The 18478-nt window shown below is 41.5% G+C and overlaps 1 protein-coding gene across 3 annotated transcripts in view; it reads left to right on the plus strand.

Moving 5' to 3' along the window:
- The window catches only part of nhsl2 (NHS-like 2), a 117754-nt gene that overhangs the window by 36381 nt on the left and 62895 nt on the right, over nucleotides 1–18478 (plus strand). The window contains exon 1 of one of the 3 annotated variants that reach the window (XM_047590036.1): nucleotides 13899–14215. The exons of the other annotated variants lie outside the window; for them this stretch is intronic. Within the exon in view, the coding sequence (XP_047445992.1) occupies nucleotides 14137–14215 (79 nt within the window). The 5' untranslated portion in view covers nucleotides 13899–14136. Of the gene's footprint in view, nucleotides 1–13898; nucleotides 14216–18478 lie in introns of those variants that run through there. 3 annotated transcript variants of the gene reach the window in all.

The following is an 18478-nucleotide window of genomic DNA, read 5'->3' on the forward strand; positions in this document are numbered from 1 at the left end:
AAAACATGTAAAGCCCAGATTGGTTTCAAAGTCTGTAGGTTTTTTGAAAGTCTTCATCTTCTTTAGTTCAGGAGTTCAATTGAGAACTTGTTGTCCCTGGCATTTGACCGCAGCGTGTCCAGCAGCATTAGGTTATCGCTCTTGAGGGATTAACCAATTTTCTTTGGGCTGGAGGAATGTGTGGGAGTCGAACTGCTCTGGATCAAACTGCACTCACCACGCCGGAGGATTCAGAGACCAGGACTTCACAGTGAGCCTTTAGTCAGTTGATATTCAGGATATATAGTCTCTATATTGCATCTTGCAAGCAATCTGAAAATGGAGTCTTGTGATGTAGGTTCCAAAATTTCACGTTTTCTTAAGCAATTAATTTCAATGTAAGCAGGTGACATGAAGCTACTCCTGAACCTTGTCAATGCTCCAGTGACATGGTAAAGAGTGATCCAATTGTACAGTTGTGCAGTACTATGAAAAAAAAAAAAAAGTGGTATCATCAGTTCTAACATATTTGGAGTCCTGTTTAGTGGTTAAACAGTTAGTAGTACTCGAACAATTCATTACATGTGAGAAATTCCAGAGATAAGATGTAAATGGTGGTGAAAATTTTGGGGGACGATGTTAAGACTGTGTTGTAAGTAGCTGGCATAGTGTGTCTCAATCCTTCATCCCTGTTCAGAGATTAGTTTTCTAAATTTACATAGATGGGTTCATATCTTGTGAAAGCCTAGCACCATGTCCAGTGTATTACTCGCCTCTCGCCAAGTAATGGTTTGAATAGGATTTAGTCCAGTAGATAGTAGTAGATAATGAATTAAGGAATGAATAGTTTCCTTCACTCCACTTTACAATTGTTAACATGGATACCCTCAAATCAAAAGTTAACATCTGCACTTTAAGCCTATTTTGACCATATAACTGTAATTTGAATATGGTTTTGGTAACTGCTAAAATCATGGACTTAATGATTTTGTGTGGTCATGGACCTAACTGTATCTGCTTGGACCATCAGTTCATTCTTAAATAGCTGCCAACATGATGAGTGCTTGGGCAACAACAAATCTGCGGCTGTTGGACTAGTTTTAGAACTTTTTCCTACTGTAAACACTCAAAGTTCGTAGATCATAGTGCATTAAATACAATGTTTATAATCTAGTCAGTGGTTTTATATACATATGAACAAAACAAGTTTGAATAGTTCTTCACATTAGAGTCAATTATCTTGGTATTTGGGGTATGGCATTCTACTCTGGAAGCTCTGCCAACTTATGAGAAAGTTGGTCTGGAGTCGCTCCATTGGGAAGTGATTATGTTCGGTCAGATCTTCCGAGCCAATGAAATAGTTTATTTATGTGGTGATAGACAGTGTAATCTTAGCCATAGCCATCCATGTCATCTGAGCGCCGTGGGGTGGTGTTGGGGTATTTGTTTAAAGGCTAGCTCACAGCTTGAGTCATGCAAGGTTTAAAAATATTTTGAGTCCAATGGGGTAAGGTAGGGACGGTTACCTGCAGATTAATTGTATAGATCAAACTTCGGCATGAGTGTGGCCAACACAACAAACAAAACAACAAGTCACCACAAGTTCTAACTTACTTATCAGGCAAAAATAAAATACAGGAGACCTGTACAAAGAGACAAAGAAAACAAACAGCTGAACTATGTTGACTTATTTATTGGTGAGAAACCATTCGCCATTGTTTGGACTGGGATCTCTTTAACCTGTTTCCACGTATGGTTGTTTCTGTAGGCAATTTGCATTACCATCTCCAAAAGTTTAAGATTCATGCATTTTTAATTGTTGTAGGACACAAGTTACTTCTGTAGTTTTTTCCCCATATTCATTAATTATCTAAAAGTAACATTATCAGTTTCCTTGTGCAGCCCTTGTCAGATTACAACTCCCCATAGCTGACTGCATTTATCAAATTATACCAAGTGTGATGTGGTTTCCCATGCTCTCCATCTCTGCACATGGTGATCTCACCAACCAGCAGCGGCAGCAGTGCATCCCACAGTAATGATATCATGTTTATGTTAGAGGCTGCCAGAACTTTCCATTGATGTGACATAGATGGTGAAAACATGGTAGATAGAGGAAGATAGAGGAAGTTGCACTTACAAAAGAAGGTTTTTAACTATTACAAACAGAAAAATGTATCTATGTATCTATTGGGATCACCCTTCTTTGGAAATTCACTTTTTGAGCCTTTTTCAGAGTTCATAGATGAAAATTTAATACAAGACAAAAAACAAAAAAAAATTTTGTGATTTCTGCATTCCAGTTTTAGCCCGCACTAGCCGTAAATGGCTTGAGGTTTCTGTATCCGAGCAAGCCTCAAATCCTTTGTGAGAGTCCCATTATTTCATCTTCAGATGGCCTTAAATGATCTCTTCATGCCCTTGCTTCAGAAAACCTTAAGAAAGATTTACCCTGCACAGAGTTTTGGAGAAACAAAAATCACCCCCTGAAGCTTGTCGCTTAGCAATTCTAGGATCTGCTCAATAAAAATGTTTTCATTTCACCAACTAAATACTGACTATAGCATTGTTCCACATTTATGATTCATTGGTAATGAACAGCTATTATTTTATTTCAACATCCCGCATTTTGTAACAAAATCCCTCGGAAAAGCAAAAGTGACCTGGCTCAGACGCCACCACAGCCTCGGCGTGTCTTGGAATGAATTTCTGTGGTTTCCTGATGTATTTGTATTGTTCTTCAGCTTTGAGGCGAGTTAAATGTTTAACCACCAACTAACAACACTGATTATTATTTGATTAAGAGACTACAGGGTACGACAGCAGGAGGCAAATGAAATTAAACAGCATAATAGAGCAGAACTAAATACCAAAACACTGGGTCGCCCTAATCCTCTCTCAGCTTAACAATGTAGAGCTGAAGGAGGATTGTGGAGCATTCTGTGCCCATTTGTTGATGTACTTCTTTACATATGGAGGTAAAATATCTGCCAAGAATGGAGTGATAATGAAAAAAGGGTTTGCTCTTCTTCACCAATCAAAACATTTATGGTTGAGACCATAGCTAAGGCCAACTAGAAATAGCTTGTGCTACTGATTACTGATTATAGTGTTTGAGTCAAAACACTTCAGACTGAATTTTCCTTCTTCAGATATACTTTAATTTGTGGGTGCCCTGCAATTAATTTGTAATTTTGCAATGATTCTACTTCTTACCTAGTGCATTCTGGGATATAATCTACTATTATTAGTACTACCATACAGATACTTGTTTTCATCATGGCAGAGTGGGTCTGAGAAAAAGGTAGCACATTTGCACAGCAGACGAATGACGTTTAGTCACTCTGTGCTGGTTAAATTGTCTTCAGACTTATCAAGAAGGGAAACTCTGGGATGAGCTACGTAATGTACATGCACAGTGTAGTTGTTAAACGTAGGGGATTATAATGCTTCCCAGATTTGGATGCTAGAAAGTTGTGACACCAGACTGCACATTGGTAAATGAGTGACAGTTTGCTTCCATAACTACTGAACAGGAGAATGTGATATCATGAGGTCATGACCTCAGCAGAATGTGACATCATGAGGTTTTGAACAAAAGGGCACCCTGGACAGGTCTCCAGTCTATCACAGGGCTGACATAAAGAGACTAACAACTATTTGTACTCACATGCATCACCAGTTAACCTCACGTGCATCTTTATGGACTGTGGGAGAATGCAAAAGACCCAGAGAAAACCCAGACACAAAGAGATTGTGCCTATTATAGTATAACAATACTATAAGGACCACTAATGGCCTTCCACTGAATTGGCTGAGGACTACTACTAGCATTAGCTTGCTAGCTTGAGGAGGCTGAGACCTCCACCTGCAGCCACAGTGGGCTGATCATCTGGCTGTTGGGTTTGACAGACCAGAGTCAGCGGAGGAGGTTGGGCTGAAAGGTCCAACCTCCTCCGCTGACTCCAAACTATTAGTGATTGTTAGAAACAACTCCTATTTATAAACTCCTACTGGTAACTTGATGATGTCATGATGACAGAACCAATAACAAGCACAAAGGTGGCTTAGAGCCACACCCCTTATGGGCGTGTCCAGGTGTCAGAGGTATGTTAGCATTAGTCAGTGACTACAGCAACCTTTTGATTTTATAAGTTTATTTTAAACCAGTCATGACCTCTGCTTGTGGATGATGGAACCACCCTGTGGTGTCATTTATTATTGGAACTATATAGTACAAACTGTTCTCTGAGGGGTTCAGTGCATCATGGGTGCTGTAGGAGCTAGTAGTCACTTGTAATTTTTGCTTGTTTAAATGCTGATCTACATATTATTGTTGCAGTTTGAAAGTATAAAAAGCAAAGACATTTTAGTATGAACCCTGTGTAATCTGCGTAACGATGAAAAGAAAATATCCTTAAGGCACTGCAATTTTAGGGAGACAAGGGAGCAATGAAAAAACTGCACTCTGTGGATATGAACATCAACATGTGAGCTTACTTTGGCATGGTAGAAAGACAAAATAGCCTAGAAAACACCAGCTAATAAATGGGATTAATAAATGAAAGACAGGATGGGTAGATATGGAATGATATCTAATATTTTCCCCTGGCCCGTATGGTCCTACTCATCCCGCAAAAATCTGTTCCTCCACGGTCCCCTCTCCACATTATTACCGTGACCACATTATCTGTCCCAAACCAGAGTTATATAACTAGATTGGGGTCCTGAGCCAGAAATTTCCTTATGTAAGCCCATTCTCTCACACCACACTGTGACAACAGCTGAATATTTTACTTGTGGTAATAATTGAAGGGTTTCCTATTCCAGTGTTAGTGGAAAATGACTCTCTAAAAGTTTTCTGAAATAACAGTTTATTTAGAACATTTGTAACTCAGACTTCACCCAAGTAACATCAGCCATGAAGAATTGTATGACTGAAGATATTGTTGCATAATGAAAATGGCAAAAAGATGTAGCTGGAGTTCCTTATCCAGTCAGCGAGTAGACAAGACAAAACAACATTTAACAAATCTCTATCATGTTGAAGCCATCATTAGTGGCAGTCGAATCAAGGGGCTCAGGGACAGATTGGAATACCTGGAGAAAACCCATGCATGTACAGTCCAATGTGCCAACTTCTACACCACTGTGGCAGTGTTAGTGATGTTTAAAGTGTTTTATTTTCAAAAAGGAGTAGGACTAGTGACAACAAGAAGAGCTAGCTATGTCCATGCACCAGAAATATTTTGGATGTCCCAATCAAGTTTTTTACTTCCTGGACCAATCTTTTAATATTGAGTGTTGACGGGACCTTGTCCACAACCGATCTTAAATAAACCAAATGTCTGAAGATTTTCAAAGGCTTTTCTTATCTTCCTTGTATTTTCATAGATCAAATGTGCACCTTGAGACTATATTAACTTTATTCTTGTTTCTTCTTTTTTTTCTTCTTCTTCTGTGATATATGGCAGCTTTGACACTAGTCAACTGCCCTGCTCATCATTTACTACACTGTAGTAGGGCTATACAAAACAGTAAAACAAGTCTACATTACTGTAATGGAAGGAAGAAAAGAGTCTCAAGATACAAAAAAAATTTAAACTTCCATGTAATTTTGTAGCGTTAAAATGTTCGGCCTGTGAAAAGCTGCATCTTCTTGTGAGATAGAGGATTTGTCTGGTTCCTTCTATGGTGAGCAGAAGATCACTTATATATGTTAATACTTCCCACAATTTACTTATCACACTCCAAACAGTAATCTGGCTCTGTGGGTGGTGGATTAGCAGATTAACAACCCTCCACAATGCACCCAGACATAGTGTGTGTGCACATGTATCAGTGCAAATTGCCTGCATGCTACGATTAAAGCACACTTAAGTCTGCAGGTGACAGTGGTCGGCTAAGAACTCCCTGTCAACAGTAAGAAGATAAAGAGGAAGATGTTGAGACAATATGTTCACTTGAGCTTTTAAGTGATGACTGACCGCAATTTGAAGTAAAACAGGAAGCCACAAACATTACATTTACCAGAGAAGCCCAAATGAGAAAATAAAATAGGAAAATATCACCTGAGAGGAAATAACTCTTCAGGGAAATAGAACAAGCTACTATTAGGCTAGGAAGGCTAGGAACCTAGGCAGACCTATCATTAGCTTGGACACTAGGAAGCTAGGAAAAGCTACTATTAGCTGGGAGGCTAAGACGAGCTACTGTTAGCTAGGAAGTCTTGGTCCAGGTCGTGGTTTATCCAAAAGACAGTTGGAAGTTGAAACAAAATCAACTGGATACTCAACCATGATCTTGAAGAAGCTACTTTGAAACGACTTCAAGAAATACTAGTTTGTTTCTGGATGCTCTACTTCTCTAAGCTTAACATCCACTCAAATCTCTCTGCTCAGAGAGAGCCTGACTTGTCTAACTTGGGTGTTTCCTTTAATGTGTCACCCTGTTGTTTCTTTGCTATATCATATGTGTATTCTTTGTGTTCCGTCTTTGCCTTTTTCTACACTTCCTGTCTGTTGTCGTTGTCATTTCAGTGTTTTTTGACTTGGTGTTCATAGTCAGTACCATCTCTGGTATTTATTTATAGATTAAGAAACACACAAAAGCATGTTTGTGAAGATTTTCCATTGACATAATGTATTCCATAGCCCTTACACATATCTGAACAGGTTACTGTTATACTCAAAAGATCATGGGGACCCACAGGGACAACGTGGTCCCACAACATATAAAGGCAACCAAAGGTTTGAGGATGTAGTGGATGAATAAATCTGTATTTATGTCAGTGTATGTGCAGTGTAATCTCAGTTATTCCCCTGGTTTGCTCTCTCCCGACACAAACACACACATGCACACAGTATTGTGTATCAGAGTATAATCTGCACTCGTCCTGTCAGAGTCCTCGCTCAGTGGGAATCACTGAAGAGCAGTTAATTACCCATAATCCACTCTGGGCCAGATGTCTGCTCTGTAGGAGTGGTCTGAATTTGTCAGTATTTGCCATCCTTTTCCTCGTATTTTCACCACATGCTTATTGTCTTTTGTTTTACTCTCTTTCGCTTTCCTCCCCTGTGGATGCTTTGTAAATCTGATTTGTCCTCTGTCAGTGTTGCTCCACCTCGCCCTTTATTGGTCTCTTTCTCTTTGCCCACAAATACCTCCTCTCTCCTCCCTCTGCCTTCCCTCTCTTTTTGGTTCACACTCACTTGGACCCAGAGGGACTCGAGTTGTTGCAGCCATCACAACTTTATTCCAAAGCTACTGTTCCATCCACTCTAAGGTATTGTAAGAGCTTGTGTCAGTCTGCATGTGTGCAACTTAATACTTTCAGTTTGAGTCTTGTTTTGCAGCACTGAGTGAACTGAAATGTCTGCAGAGGTGAAATTATACAACTGTGTTTTATTGCTTGGTGTTAACTTGGTTAACTTGTGGGTATAACTGGGCCAAATGAGCTTCAAGCTTCTCATGGATATCTCAACTTTCTGAAGAAATTATACATTAACCAATTTCTGCTCTTTTGTTAGTATAACCTTACTGCTAACCTTTTTACTTAAACCCAAGTTTTGCTCAGTAAGCGGGAAGATTTAGTTTAGATTTCTTCAGATAATGCAAAAGCCTTGAGTTTGAATGTTTTTTGACAATGTAATCAAAAGCAACTCACCTGAGGGTCTCCAGCTGTAGCTTTCGGTTGTAGCACACAAGCTCCATGACTATATAGCATATTGTTGAAGGTTTAATTGAGGTCTTTGTGTATGGTTACTTCAAAGTTGAGGTCCATTGTTTCTGTCATTAGTTTTTTAGTTTATATATATAAATTCAGTAACATACTGGTTGAAGGTGCCAAGAGAATTTATGTTTCATCTGCTATAGAGGTTTTTGCAATAAAAATTAGTTCAATTAAAGTGGACCATATATATATATACAGTGACAAACAGTGCTGAGTCAAAATCAGGCACGTGTCACCAGCTAACCTAGTGAGTTTTAGCTCTGTCTTGTAGTTTTTATAGATGCACAGAATGAGTCTGTTATGGCACTTTCTTGATTAAAGCCTTAATCCTTGTTAACAGACAAGATTTATTGACAATTAAGGATGAAATTTAAATCTGGTCAAAAGCTGGATTAACCAAGTCTGGCTGAACCATGTCTGTGTCCTGGGTAGCCACAGAGAAGAAGCAATGTATTAAATCAATTGATGATTTCTGAGAGTATAAAGCTGTCAGAATTTGTTGACTCCTACTGCTAACATGTGACGTTTCATCATACAACTTCTGATTAAAGGTTTTCTGAGCGAGGGTTTTCCTTCCAAAAAAGCTGATTCATGTCCCTGAATAACCTGACAGTCGACTGGGAAATAAACCTCCTGTGGTCAGAATGAGCAAATGATTTTCAAATGAATTGCTCTGAAACCAGAGTTGCTTTGAGGCTTTAGTGAAATGTAATACTAGCTGTGTGTAGCTAGAACCAAAACCAAATAGTTGTAATGCACCTGGACAAGACAAACAGGTAAATCACTTTTGTTTTTGTTTCCACAGAACAGATGAAACTTGAACAGTGTTGTAAAAATGCATTCATTTGTCTTGTTTTGATTCTTTGTTTCACTCAAAGCAACCACTTTCTTATTATGACAAGGTTTGGCTTGGCATAGTCTGCATTGTTTGCATGTTAGCTCAAGGTTGAGCCAAGAACCAGATAAGAGGACAGTAAATATTATGGGTGTTGGACTGAGATTTGGACAGGCAAAGAGACAGAAAGCTGGATTTCTTATGCGAACTGTGAGAACTGAAGGATTGTTGAAGGAAAAGCATGATCTTGTGGTCATTCTCATGGGAATCTGACCTGAGAAAGATGCAAAGGAAGAGTGGGAATGGGCAGGTTTCTCACCTTGTTTGGCTTTTCTAGAATAGATAGAGGCAGAAAACCAGACGGAGATGAAAGGGGATGCAGACAGGAGAAAGATGTGGCTCAAAAAACAGAGGGAAGAAGAATGTGTGATAGAACAAGCTGTCAGCACAAGACAGAGCTTCAAACTGAGAGAAAGGGAGCGAACGTTCCCGTTATTCAGAGCAATAGCTGACACGAAGTGGCCGCTCGTGTGAAATGGATGGCGTCGACTTAATGAGATGTTCTGAGAAATGGCTGGTAAAACGGCAAATCAGCAAGAAAGGGAACATCTCGCTCTGTGACGGCGCTCTGTTCTAGCCCTCCGGCCCTTGGCGGTGTTACATAAGCGGCGGAGATTGAAAATGAGCAAAAGCTAAAAGCGACTTGGTGGGAGGCCCAGGGATAGACGTGGATTAGTGATGGTTTAGGGATATTTGTTATAGGGAATCCCAGCAGATTTCACTGTACAAATATGTTTCTCATTTGTCAGGGAAGATTAGACACTAATAGAAGGAAAAGGAGAAGTTAACAGATGAGGGTTCAGATACCTGTTCAGGAGTCCATGAGCAAGGAACTGGGTCTAGTTGAGTTTTTTCCAACTTCCGTCTCTACTTCCTTGTCGGAGTTGCTAAACTAATCCAGCACAGTGTCCGTACGGAATGTTTTTGTTTAATTTTGAAGCCATGTGCAGACAGGAGTTGTTGGAGTAGAACGAAGGCCACTGACTGAAGCAAAGGTCCCTGAGTTGAACTGAGTATGTGAACTGCTTAAACAAACACAACTGAACATATAGAGTTTCCTGAAGAAATTTAATCCAAGTAGCTTCTTCAGTTCTAAAAGACTGGTGGGGAGTTGGGTTATAAATAGGATCATATGTGGGCTTACATGTAATTGGAATAATCTCATATACTTTACAAGTTCAGTTGGTTTCTGCTTTATTTTAAGGGTTATATTAGGATGTTTTAGTCTCAAGACAACAATATGCCCTTGAAACTCAAAGCCTTTTGTTAAAGAAAGGACATGATGAAGCTAATAAAGTGAAAATAATCCACTAAAACGTGTCTTTGGGGATAGGACATTAGCTGTAAAGTAGTTTTTCTCAGTTTTATTGTTCAAGCTGTTGCTGCCATGTAAGCTTTTGGCGGAAGCGTGCAAGTAAACATCTCTATGAAACCACAGAGCAGAATCCATTCTCATTTCTCTGCAAAACGAACAGACGGAATTCGTTGGGCTGGAATCTTAATTTCCTCATTGTTGATGGTGTCAGCGCAAAAATAAATGTCAACAAAACTGGATGTGTATGATAAGCCAAGATATCAGAATGGCAGTCATTTACTTTTTTCATCTTTGTCATCTTTCATAAAACCTGCTAAACTTCTACTAAACCATGATGCAAAATAGCTCACAAAGAAGTTTGCTAGTTTCATGCAGGTTCATATCAAGAACAGTATAATAAATAAATAAAAATAATTAATTAAATAGAAAGTACTTGGGTTGGGTCATTGATCTTCTGAATCAACTGGATTCAGAATCATGTCATTTCAAAAGCAATTGTGCTTGGTTATGAAAGAGATTTTGGTAAATGGTCTTGCTCTTTTATAGCGCTTTTATACCTACTCAGGTACTCAAAGCACGTTTACCGTCAGATACACATCCACATCCTGGTGGTTCAGTGTCTTGCTCAAGGACACTTCAGTATATGGCACACTTCGGGGATCGAACTGCTAACCCTTCGGTTCGTGGACAACCCGCTCTTCCCTACTAAGCCACAGCCTCCCCTTATTTTGTCATTGGTGGAGGCTAGGAAGCTAGAAAGAGCCATTACCCGGGAGGCTAGGAGGAGGTACTACTACTACCTGGGAGGCTAGGAGGAGGTACTACTACTACGTGGAAGGCTAGAAAGCTAGGAATAGCTACTATTAACTGGGAGGGTTAGAAGCAAGGAAGAGCTACAACCTATAGTCCTACAGAGCTGGTCTGAATCATCTGATCAGTTTACAATTTATTTGATCTTAATGATCATGTTGTTGGGAGAACATTTCTGATTATAGAAGATAAAAATTAGAAGATGACCCTCCTGGCACTGACCGTTGGACAACTGTTGGCTTCGTGTATCATGCAGGTTGCTCAAAATCCACTCTCAATCCAAATATAATGTGATATCTTTTTCGAGACAGCTGATAATTTACAGCACAGCTCTGAAGTGTGTTCAGCACCTTTTTCTATCAGGATGCAGCAGAGAAGGGGTGGAGAGGTGACTGGAGGAGGAGGGAAGATGTGGCAGATTTATAATGCGGCATGGGTTTGCTCTCCCTGGAACGGATCAATATAAGGACACAGAGGTCCATTTAACCTCCATGAAACCATTACAGTGGCATTAAATATGTAAATACGCTGAATTCTGTTTAGCTGGGTATAAAATATGACGGCAAGAAAAAGCCTAAGGAAGGAAAGACAAACAATACGCTGGAGGTCATGGAAATACAGAGACCACAAAGCTGGAGAGATGGGAGGGTGAAAAGTTTTGTGATATGAAGGAAAAGAAGGAGGGTGAGAGGAGTCAGGACAAAGATGGTCTCTAGTGCTCTTTGCTGGTTATGCAGTTAGCTAGTAAGCAGCTTGCTAGTAAATTGACTTATTAACGACCAGATACCTGTAATTGGAGGAGGAATTCTATTTCCTTTACACAAGGAATATCTTGTATGTAGTAGGAGAGGTCGCACTATGTGCCAGGCAGTTTTTAACAACTCCAATTTGAAGTTAACTGATGCAGCATGCTAGTACTTTATTAAATTTAACAAAACAGAAAGTTGTTATTGGTTCTGGACTATTGTGTTAGCGAGGCATTTTGCCACAGTTGCTGTTATTTCCATGCACCCGAGGAAAACATTTTATTGCGTTATCCAAAAAAGCAAATGGGAAATGAGAACAACAGGATTTGTTGGGTTTCCTGAAGACATTTCCTACAAATAGCCTCTTCATTTCTAAAATACTGTTGGGTAGTTGGTGGGTGTTGCCTGGCGCTTACATGACTAGGGTCTGGTAACGATCAAATACTCACCTGTAATTGTAGGAGAGATCCTGTTTCCTTGCCCTGTGTGGTACACGTCTGGTATTTATATTGGAAATTAATTCATCAACCCTTTAATAGACATGTGTGGGCTAGCTGCTTTTTCTGTGCATTAAAAATCTGTGAGTGTGTGTGTGTGTGTGTGTGTGTGTGTGTTTGTGCGCCACCTGTGGTTTACTAGACATATGTGTTGACTTGATAAAGGGAGCGGCACAGAAGGCAGGAGGGTAAGGTGGAGAGGAAAAAAAAGAGGAATCCTGTCGTCTCCTCATTGTGTATTCTCCACTTTCCTCTCTTGCTCTCCTTCGTCCCCTCAATCTCATTCCCTTCACCGCTCACTTCACATTCAATTTCTCTGCCCCCATATGAACCAGCCCAGTTCCCCCGTCTTCATTTATTCATTTCTCTGTCTGTCTGTTTTCGTCAGCTTCTTTCCTGTCTTCCTGCTGTCTTTTGTCACCCTTCTGTGCACCTTCTCTGCACTGGCCTTGTTTTTGGTTCATGGTCAACCACTGTATTCAAGATCAAAAACAAATACAGCTACATCCTGGGGCAACAGTCAATCAAAAGGAAAGTCAATTCTCAATAATGGTCTCAAATTAATTTTATTATCGACTCAGTCTTTTACAAGTCTTCATATCGTAAACCTTAATAACCCAAAGACAATGATTTTCCAGTATCAGGACATCCTTGAGAAGCTGTGGGAAGGTTTCACTGTTTGGGACCATTGTTTTGAGAGCTTTGACAAGGCAATGTACTCAAAACAGAAGTAAACAAAACGAAACAGCTCCTTTATCACATCTTAATATCATCTGAACATCCAAATACACAATGCACAGATATCTTCACAACATGGTGATCTGGAATGAATAAACTTAACATCAACGGATCAACATGATTCCTAGCCCCCAGCTACTAGTAGCTTTTCCTGTTTCCTCCTTATTATCTTACATGAATGCACCCGCTGTTGGCTGTAGTCTTTTTGTGTCCAAATACAACATTTTGGTCCAGACACAGGAGATTATCAAAAAACTGCTGTTTTTATCCTAACCTGGAACCCAGACCACAAATCTTCCATGGACAAATGTTGAGAACTAGCAAAGGTCTGCCAGGCCAGTCAGATTATTTGGTTGGATCTTTTTGTGGTGATGGAAATAAGGGCAACAACAGCATAGTCACACACACATCTGAGAGCTGTAGAGTTGAATTTGTTTACGACTAAATTGCTCTTATTTGTTGGAGGACTATCCGATTGAGTGTAGAGGTATTTTCTTTCTCTGTCTTGGTTGAAACATTATGAAATCACAATGTCATCTTATCAGTCCTGCTAGGACAGGCTACTTTTAACCAGTGCTATTTAATAAAACATAGAATTCATGTTTTACTGAATAGCACTGGTTAAAAGTTGCCTGGCTTTTGGTCATTTTTTTAACTTTGGTTTTTTATGCATATGAAATGAGGACTGGATCATCTGCATTCGCTCATATTTCTTTTCTAGTCACATAGCTGTTCATGGATCTATCTCTCATCAACCCCTCCTCTTTTTTCTTATTGCTCACTCTACCCCCTTCCCTCTCTCTCTCTCTCTCTTTCTCTCTCTCTCTCTCTCTGGTTCTAACTCGGAGTACTTCTCTCTCTCTCTCTCTCGGTCTCTGATTTCTGATTGGCTGTGCTCTTCCTGGCTCTTTATGAATTGAACGGCAGCAGCTGGATGCGACTGGCTGGGAGCTAATCATCACAACGAATGGTCTCTCTCTCTCTCTGTCACTCTCTCTCTTTCTCTGTCCCTAACACACTCACAAATATACGCTCACTTGTGTCATCTGAATATGCGCAGCTGCTTTCACACACTTTTTCTTGCTCGTTCACTTGCATGCTTGAACACTCGCCTGCTTTGTCAACAGCTCACGTAGAGCGGTGCACTCACCCGAGCTCGCCACACACACACACACACACACACACACACACTCCTTTCTCAGCCCTCATCTGCAATCACACACCGAGCTGCATGCACCACGAACATGCAGTCACACACTCTGGGAGGCAGGCAGCTCGGGTGATGCTGTGACGCTCCGTCCATCCTTCCAGCTCACACACGCCGATCGCCTAGCACATGCTTTAACGCAGGAGACGACCTCGGCAGCCTCTCTGGTAGTCAGTCAGTCAGTCAGTGTAGTGTGTGTTGGTGGCATGAGGCGGTGATGTTTTGGGACAGAAAGAATAGTATGGGCAATTCCCAACGACGGCCCAAAGGAAGACACAGACCCAAATCGGCAACAGGTACTTTAATCCTTCTGTCTGTTTTCATTATTTGCCTTTTCTTCTCTTCATCCTGTCATTCCCACTCATCCATACAGCACCTGGTCACACTCGTCTCTATACTACATCCACCCTCACGTCTTCCAGTTTCTGCCTGTTCACGTCCACGCGTCTGTCGATTCACTCATCTTCCTCCTGCCTGTTTTGCACATGCACTTCGCAGACCTTTACCCATTTACCTCACGCTCCTCTTCCAATTTGTGCACCCTCATACCCACAATGTGTCATCTCACGTGCACGGTTTTGTCTTTTCACCCCTCCTCAAACCCGTCCATCCTTTCGTCTACCTCTCTCTCCGAACCTCAGCTGACTTGCTTCCATGTATTCACCTCATCTCTCAGTCTGTCTGCCTGTTTTGTGTCTGTAAAATAAATAAGTCTCCAATTATTGCATCTTAGGTGAATGTCTCCGAATGTGTCATATTCAGGTGTCTGGCGTCACCGCTTTTCGTCCTTCTATCAATCTACCCATCCCATTCTTCTTTTCCTGCATACATATCCGCCTCCATTCATTCATCAGTCTCTCTGAAATTATTTTTCAGTCCATGCTCCTGACCGTTCGTCAACTCGTTTGTTCCAAACCCAGTGTCTCCTGTTACACATCCATTAATCTAAACAGTATTGTTATGCCTCTCTTCCTGCCCTTGCCCATCTGCGATTTCCTCCATCCATCCATCCATCCATTCAGCCCCCCCCCCCTTCCAATCATGAACGTTCCTATCTCTTCATCTACTATCGGAATGCCATTGGGACCATTGCTCGGTTCATTTACCTCCAGCTATCCATCTAATCCATTTCATCCCTCCATCAATTTTCCTATGATCTATGATCAAGCCATTCATCATTTAGCTTTCACTCTATCCTTTATTCCTCTAATAAAATTTTTCTTGTGTTGTATATATTGTGTTTCTCTGACCTTCTATCAAAAATTACTCTCATATTCTGTTATCTCACAGCCATCCATCCATCCATCCATCCATCCATCCATCCATCCATCCATCCATCCATCCATCCATCCATCCACCCTCTCTTCAGCATTTGCGTTGGTTTTCCAGGTCTGGATCAACTAGGTCAATTGGTCGTTTGCCTCTTGGCGTGTGACTGGGCTGAGAAACTGTGTGTGTGTGTGTGTGTGTGTGTGTGTGTGTGTGTGTGTGTGTGTGTGTGAATTGCTGTACCCTACATACTTCTGGCTTTGGCTTTTCTGGTGCTGCTCAGCTGAAAGTGTTTGTGCAAACACTGAGTTTTTCTGTTTCCCAGGTTTTTGCGTATATATGACTGCTACACGCTGCAGTCTCATGTGTCTGAGCGTGCGTGCGACCGCTCGGCAGCCCCGTCCCGCTCGGCTGGACGGGATTACTAGTGGGCCCTTTAATTATCTCCAGGGGACAGCGATAGAACGAGTGAGGTGGGGATGGAGAGCTGGAGAGAGAGAGGAAGGGAAACTAGATGGAGAGAGAAAGATAGAGAGAGAGGGAAGCAGAGCTTACAGCCCTCTCTTTGCACGCTTCCTCGTCAAACGACTGAGATGGAGAAAGGCAACGATAGAAGGGAGAGAGGGCTGCAGCCAGAGGTGAGGAAGAGGGTGAAGCAGAATGAGTGGAGGATAGGATGAGGAAGATGGAGCAAATTTGAGGGGGACATTTCTGGAGATAAGTGGCTGACAGGCATGATGAACTATGAGGAGGAAGGGAGGGAGGGGAGGATGCTGCATTAAAAACAAAATGTAGCTGTCATGCTGCAGAGCTGCACACATCTGCACATAGGATCAGCTGAGAGTAAACACCTCCCTTTCTGTCCACACACTATGACTATATCCTCCAGAGAAAACTGGATATACGAGCAGTATGTAGGCTTTAACGCAAACTGACACTGCACACACACACACACCTGCTGTGGTGCAGTAATCAGCACAAGATGTTTCCAGATATGTTTGACCTTGACTTGAATCTCGAGCACATTTATCGCCTACAACAACAACGACGATATCATTGCTGCCACCAGGTGATGCATTGAAACACCTGACTGTGATTCTGAGTACGATGGCGATATAGTCATTGAAAAGAGGCGTAATTGATGCTTAATGGGCGGAAGTAGGAAGAAATGAAATGACAGCGTTGGTTGCGGACGATGAGGAGGCCGGGCCGGACGGCTGGGTCAACAAAGTGTCAGCCGGTCATTTCCTGTTTCATGCAAAGTATCCATTGTAGATATTCTAAGGGCCTGGGTGACATTTGATTAGCTTGTATTTATGTTCAGTGACATTGTTACTGGGTGACACTGTTCCTACAAAGTGTGTTTCGTCGTTCCTGATGACAGTGAAGGCAACTTTTCTGTTGGAGAGCCGCATATTATGGTCCCATGAGAGAGGCCGGGGCCGTTGATTGTGTTGGCGCAGGCTGCGGCTGACAGTAGCCTGTGTTAAGTTTCAATTAACTTGCAGAAAATTATCGGTGTAGCTTCCTTTGTGTGAGACTCAGTTACATAACCTATTGTCCCAGAACATAAAGCAGCTATGATGAAGATCCATACGATGTCTTCTCAACTCTAGTGGTACTAGAATTAGCTCAGTATTGTTTACCTGGAACGTTTAAGCATCTTGGTGATCCCATTTGTGGTCTTTTAATATTGAATATCGGTCAATCTAACAGGTTCCTAAAAGCTTAGTCCAATGAATATTTCAGTTTCTGTCTATTTCTACTCCAGAAATGTTCTGGTCATCCAACTCCTTAAACTCCGTAACCCTCTCTGGAATAATTTTCTCCTCTATGCTGTCTCCAGGAAACAATCAAGTTGGTAGTATCCAGTGCACAATTTAGCAACGAAGGAAATAATGTTTTTGCTTTTTTTTTTTTTTTTTACCAAAAAAACACACATATCCTGTTTTTCTCACGCTGAGAGGCATGACCAACATGTTGGACGCGTTCATTCATACGTTTTCAAATGGATGATGTCATTTTCATCCTGCAGCAGGGAGCAGAGAGAGAGAGGGAGGGAAAGAGAAGGGGTGTGTGCAGAGATAATTGGATGGAGGTGAGGGGGAGGGCTTTAGTGGAGGCGATTGAGAGAACAGAGGCAAATACGAGGGAGAAAGGGAGAGAGAGAAAGCGCTGAGAGATAAGACATGTGGAACGATAGGGTATAGAACGAGGAAGAGGAGTAGTGGAGAGAAAGCAAACGGGAGATGGGAGATGTTGTAAGAAAGCACAGAAGAATATGGGAGGAGGCAGGAAACGGTGGGAGTACATGGTGGCTGAGGGGGCTGCCGTTACCACGGCAACCGCACAGGTGTTAAAGCAGGTCAATTGAATGCCAGTCGGCGCTCTGCCAGCAACCAGCTAGCACGTGTGTGTGTGTTTGTTTATGTGTGTGGATGCGTTCACTGGTTAGTCCATTCATGAACAACAGAGTGTGTGTCACCTGCTGATGTGTCTGCCGTATGGTGGGCGTGTCACACCTGACGAGAGTGTCTCACCAGCTCATCCTGAAAGCTGTGAGGGTTTTGTTCACTTCAGATTGCAGTGTAATCCTCATTTTTCTTGACATTTACCCAAATATACACAACCAAACAAAATCAATCAATCTGGTGCACCCAGTGTGCCTCTTCTCCTTTGTTTTATCTTCTATGATAAGACATTATCATCTAGAAGGAATAAAGTGACCAGCTGATCAGCATGATTCAGCCTTGACACGTATAGTTCTTTTGAGCTTCCCATCTTCCAGCTTCCCAGCCAACAGTAGCACTACCTAGCTTCCTAGCTAATAGTAGCTCTTCGTAGCGACCTAGCTAACAGTAGCTCTTCCTAGTTTCCTAACAAATAGTAGCTCCTTGTAGCTTTCTGGCCTCCCAGCTAATAGTAGATCTTCCAAGCTACAGTAACTCTTCCTAGCTTCCTAGCGAATAGTAGCTCTTCCCAGCCTCTCAGCTAATAGTAGGTCTTCCTAGCTTCCTAGCAAATAGTTGCTCTTCCTAGTTTCCTAGCCTCCTTATAAGCAAAAGTAGCTCTTCCCACGATTCAGCAAAGCTGAAACCATTGTATCACATTTTGCTGTCTTTCATTATGCATGATAAAACGTTGAATCTTGTAAGAATAACAAATGAGAACAGAATAAGTTGGACTTGTGTTCAGATGTCCAGCTTTTCCGTCCAAAGTTTCCTTTGGGGAACAAGCACTGCCTGGTTTTGCAGTAGTGGTTAGAGAAGCAGCTTTGGGACCATAAGGTC

The sequence above is a fragment of the Mugil cephalus genome, chromosome 1 (assembly GCF_022458985.1).
Source record: "Mugil cephalus isolate CIBA_MC_2020 chromosome 1, CIBA_Mcephalus_1.1, whole genome shotgun sequence".
Lineage (NCBI taxonomy): Eukaryota > Metazoa > Chordata > Actinopteri > Mugiliformes > Mugilidae > Mugil > Mugil cephalus.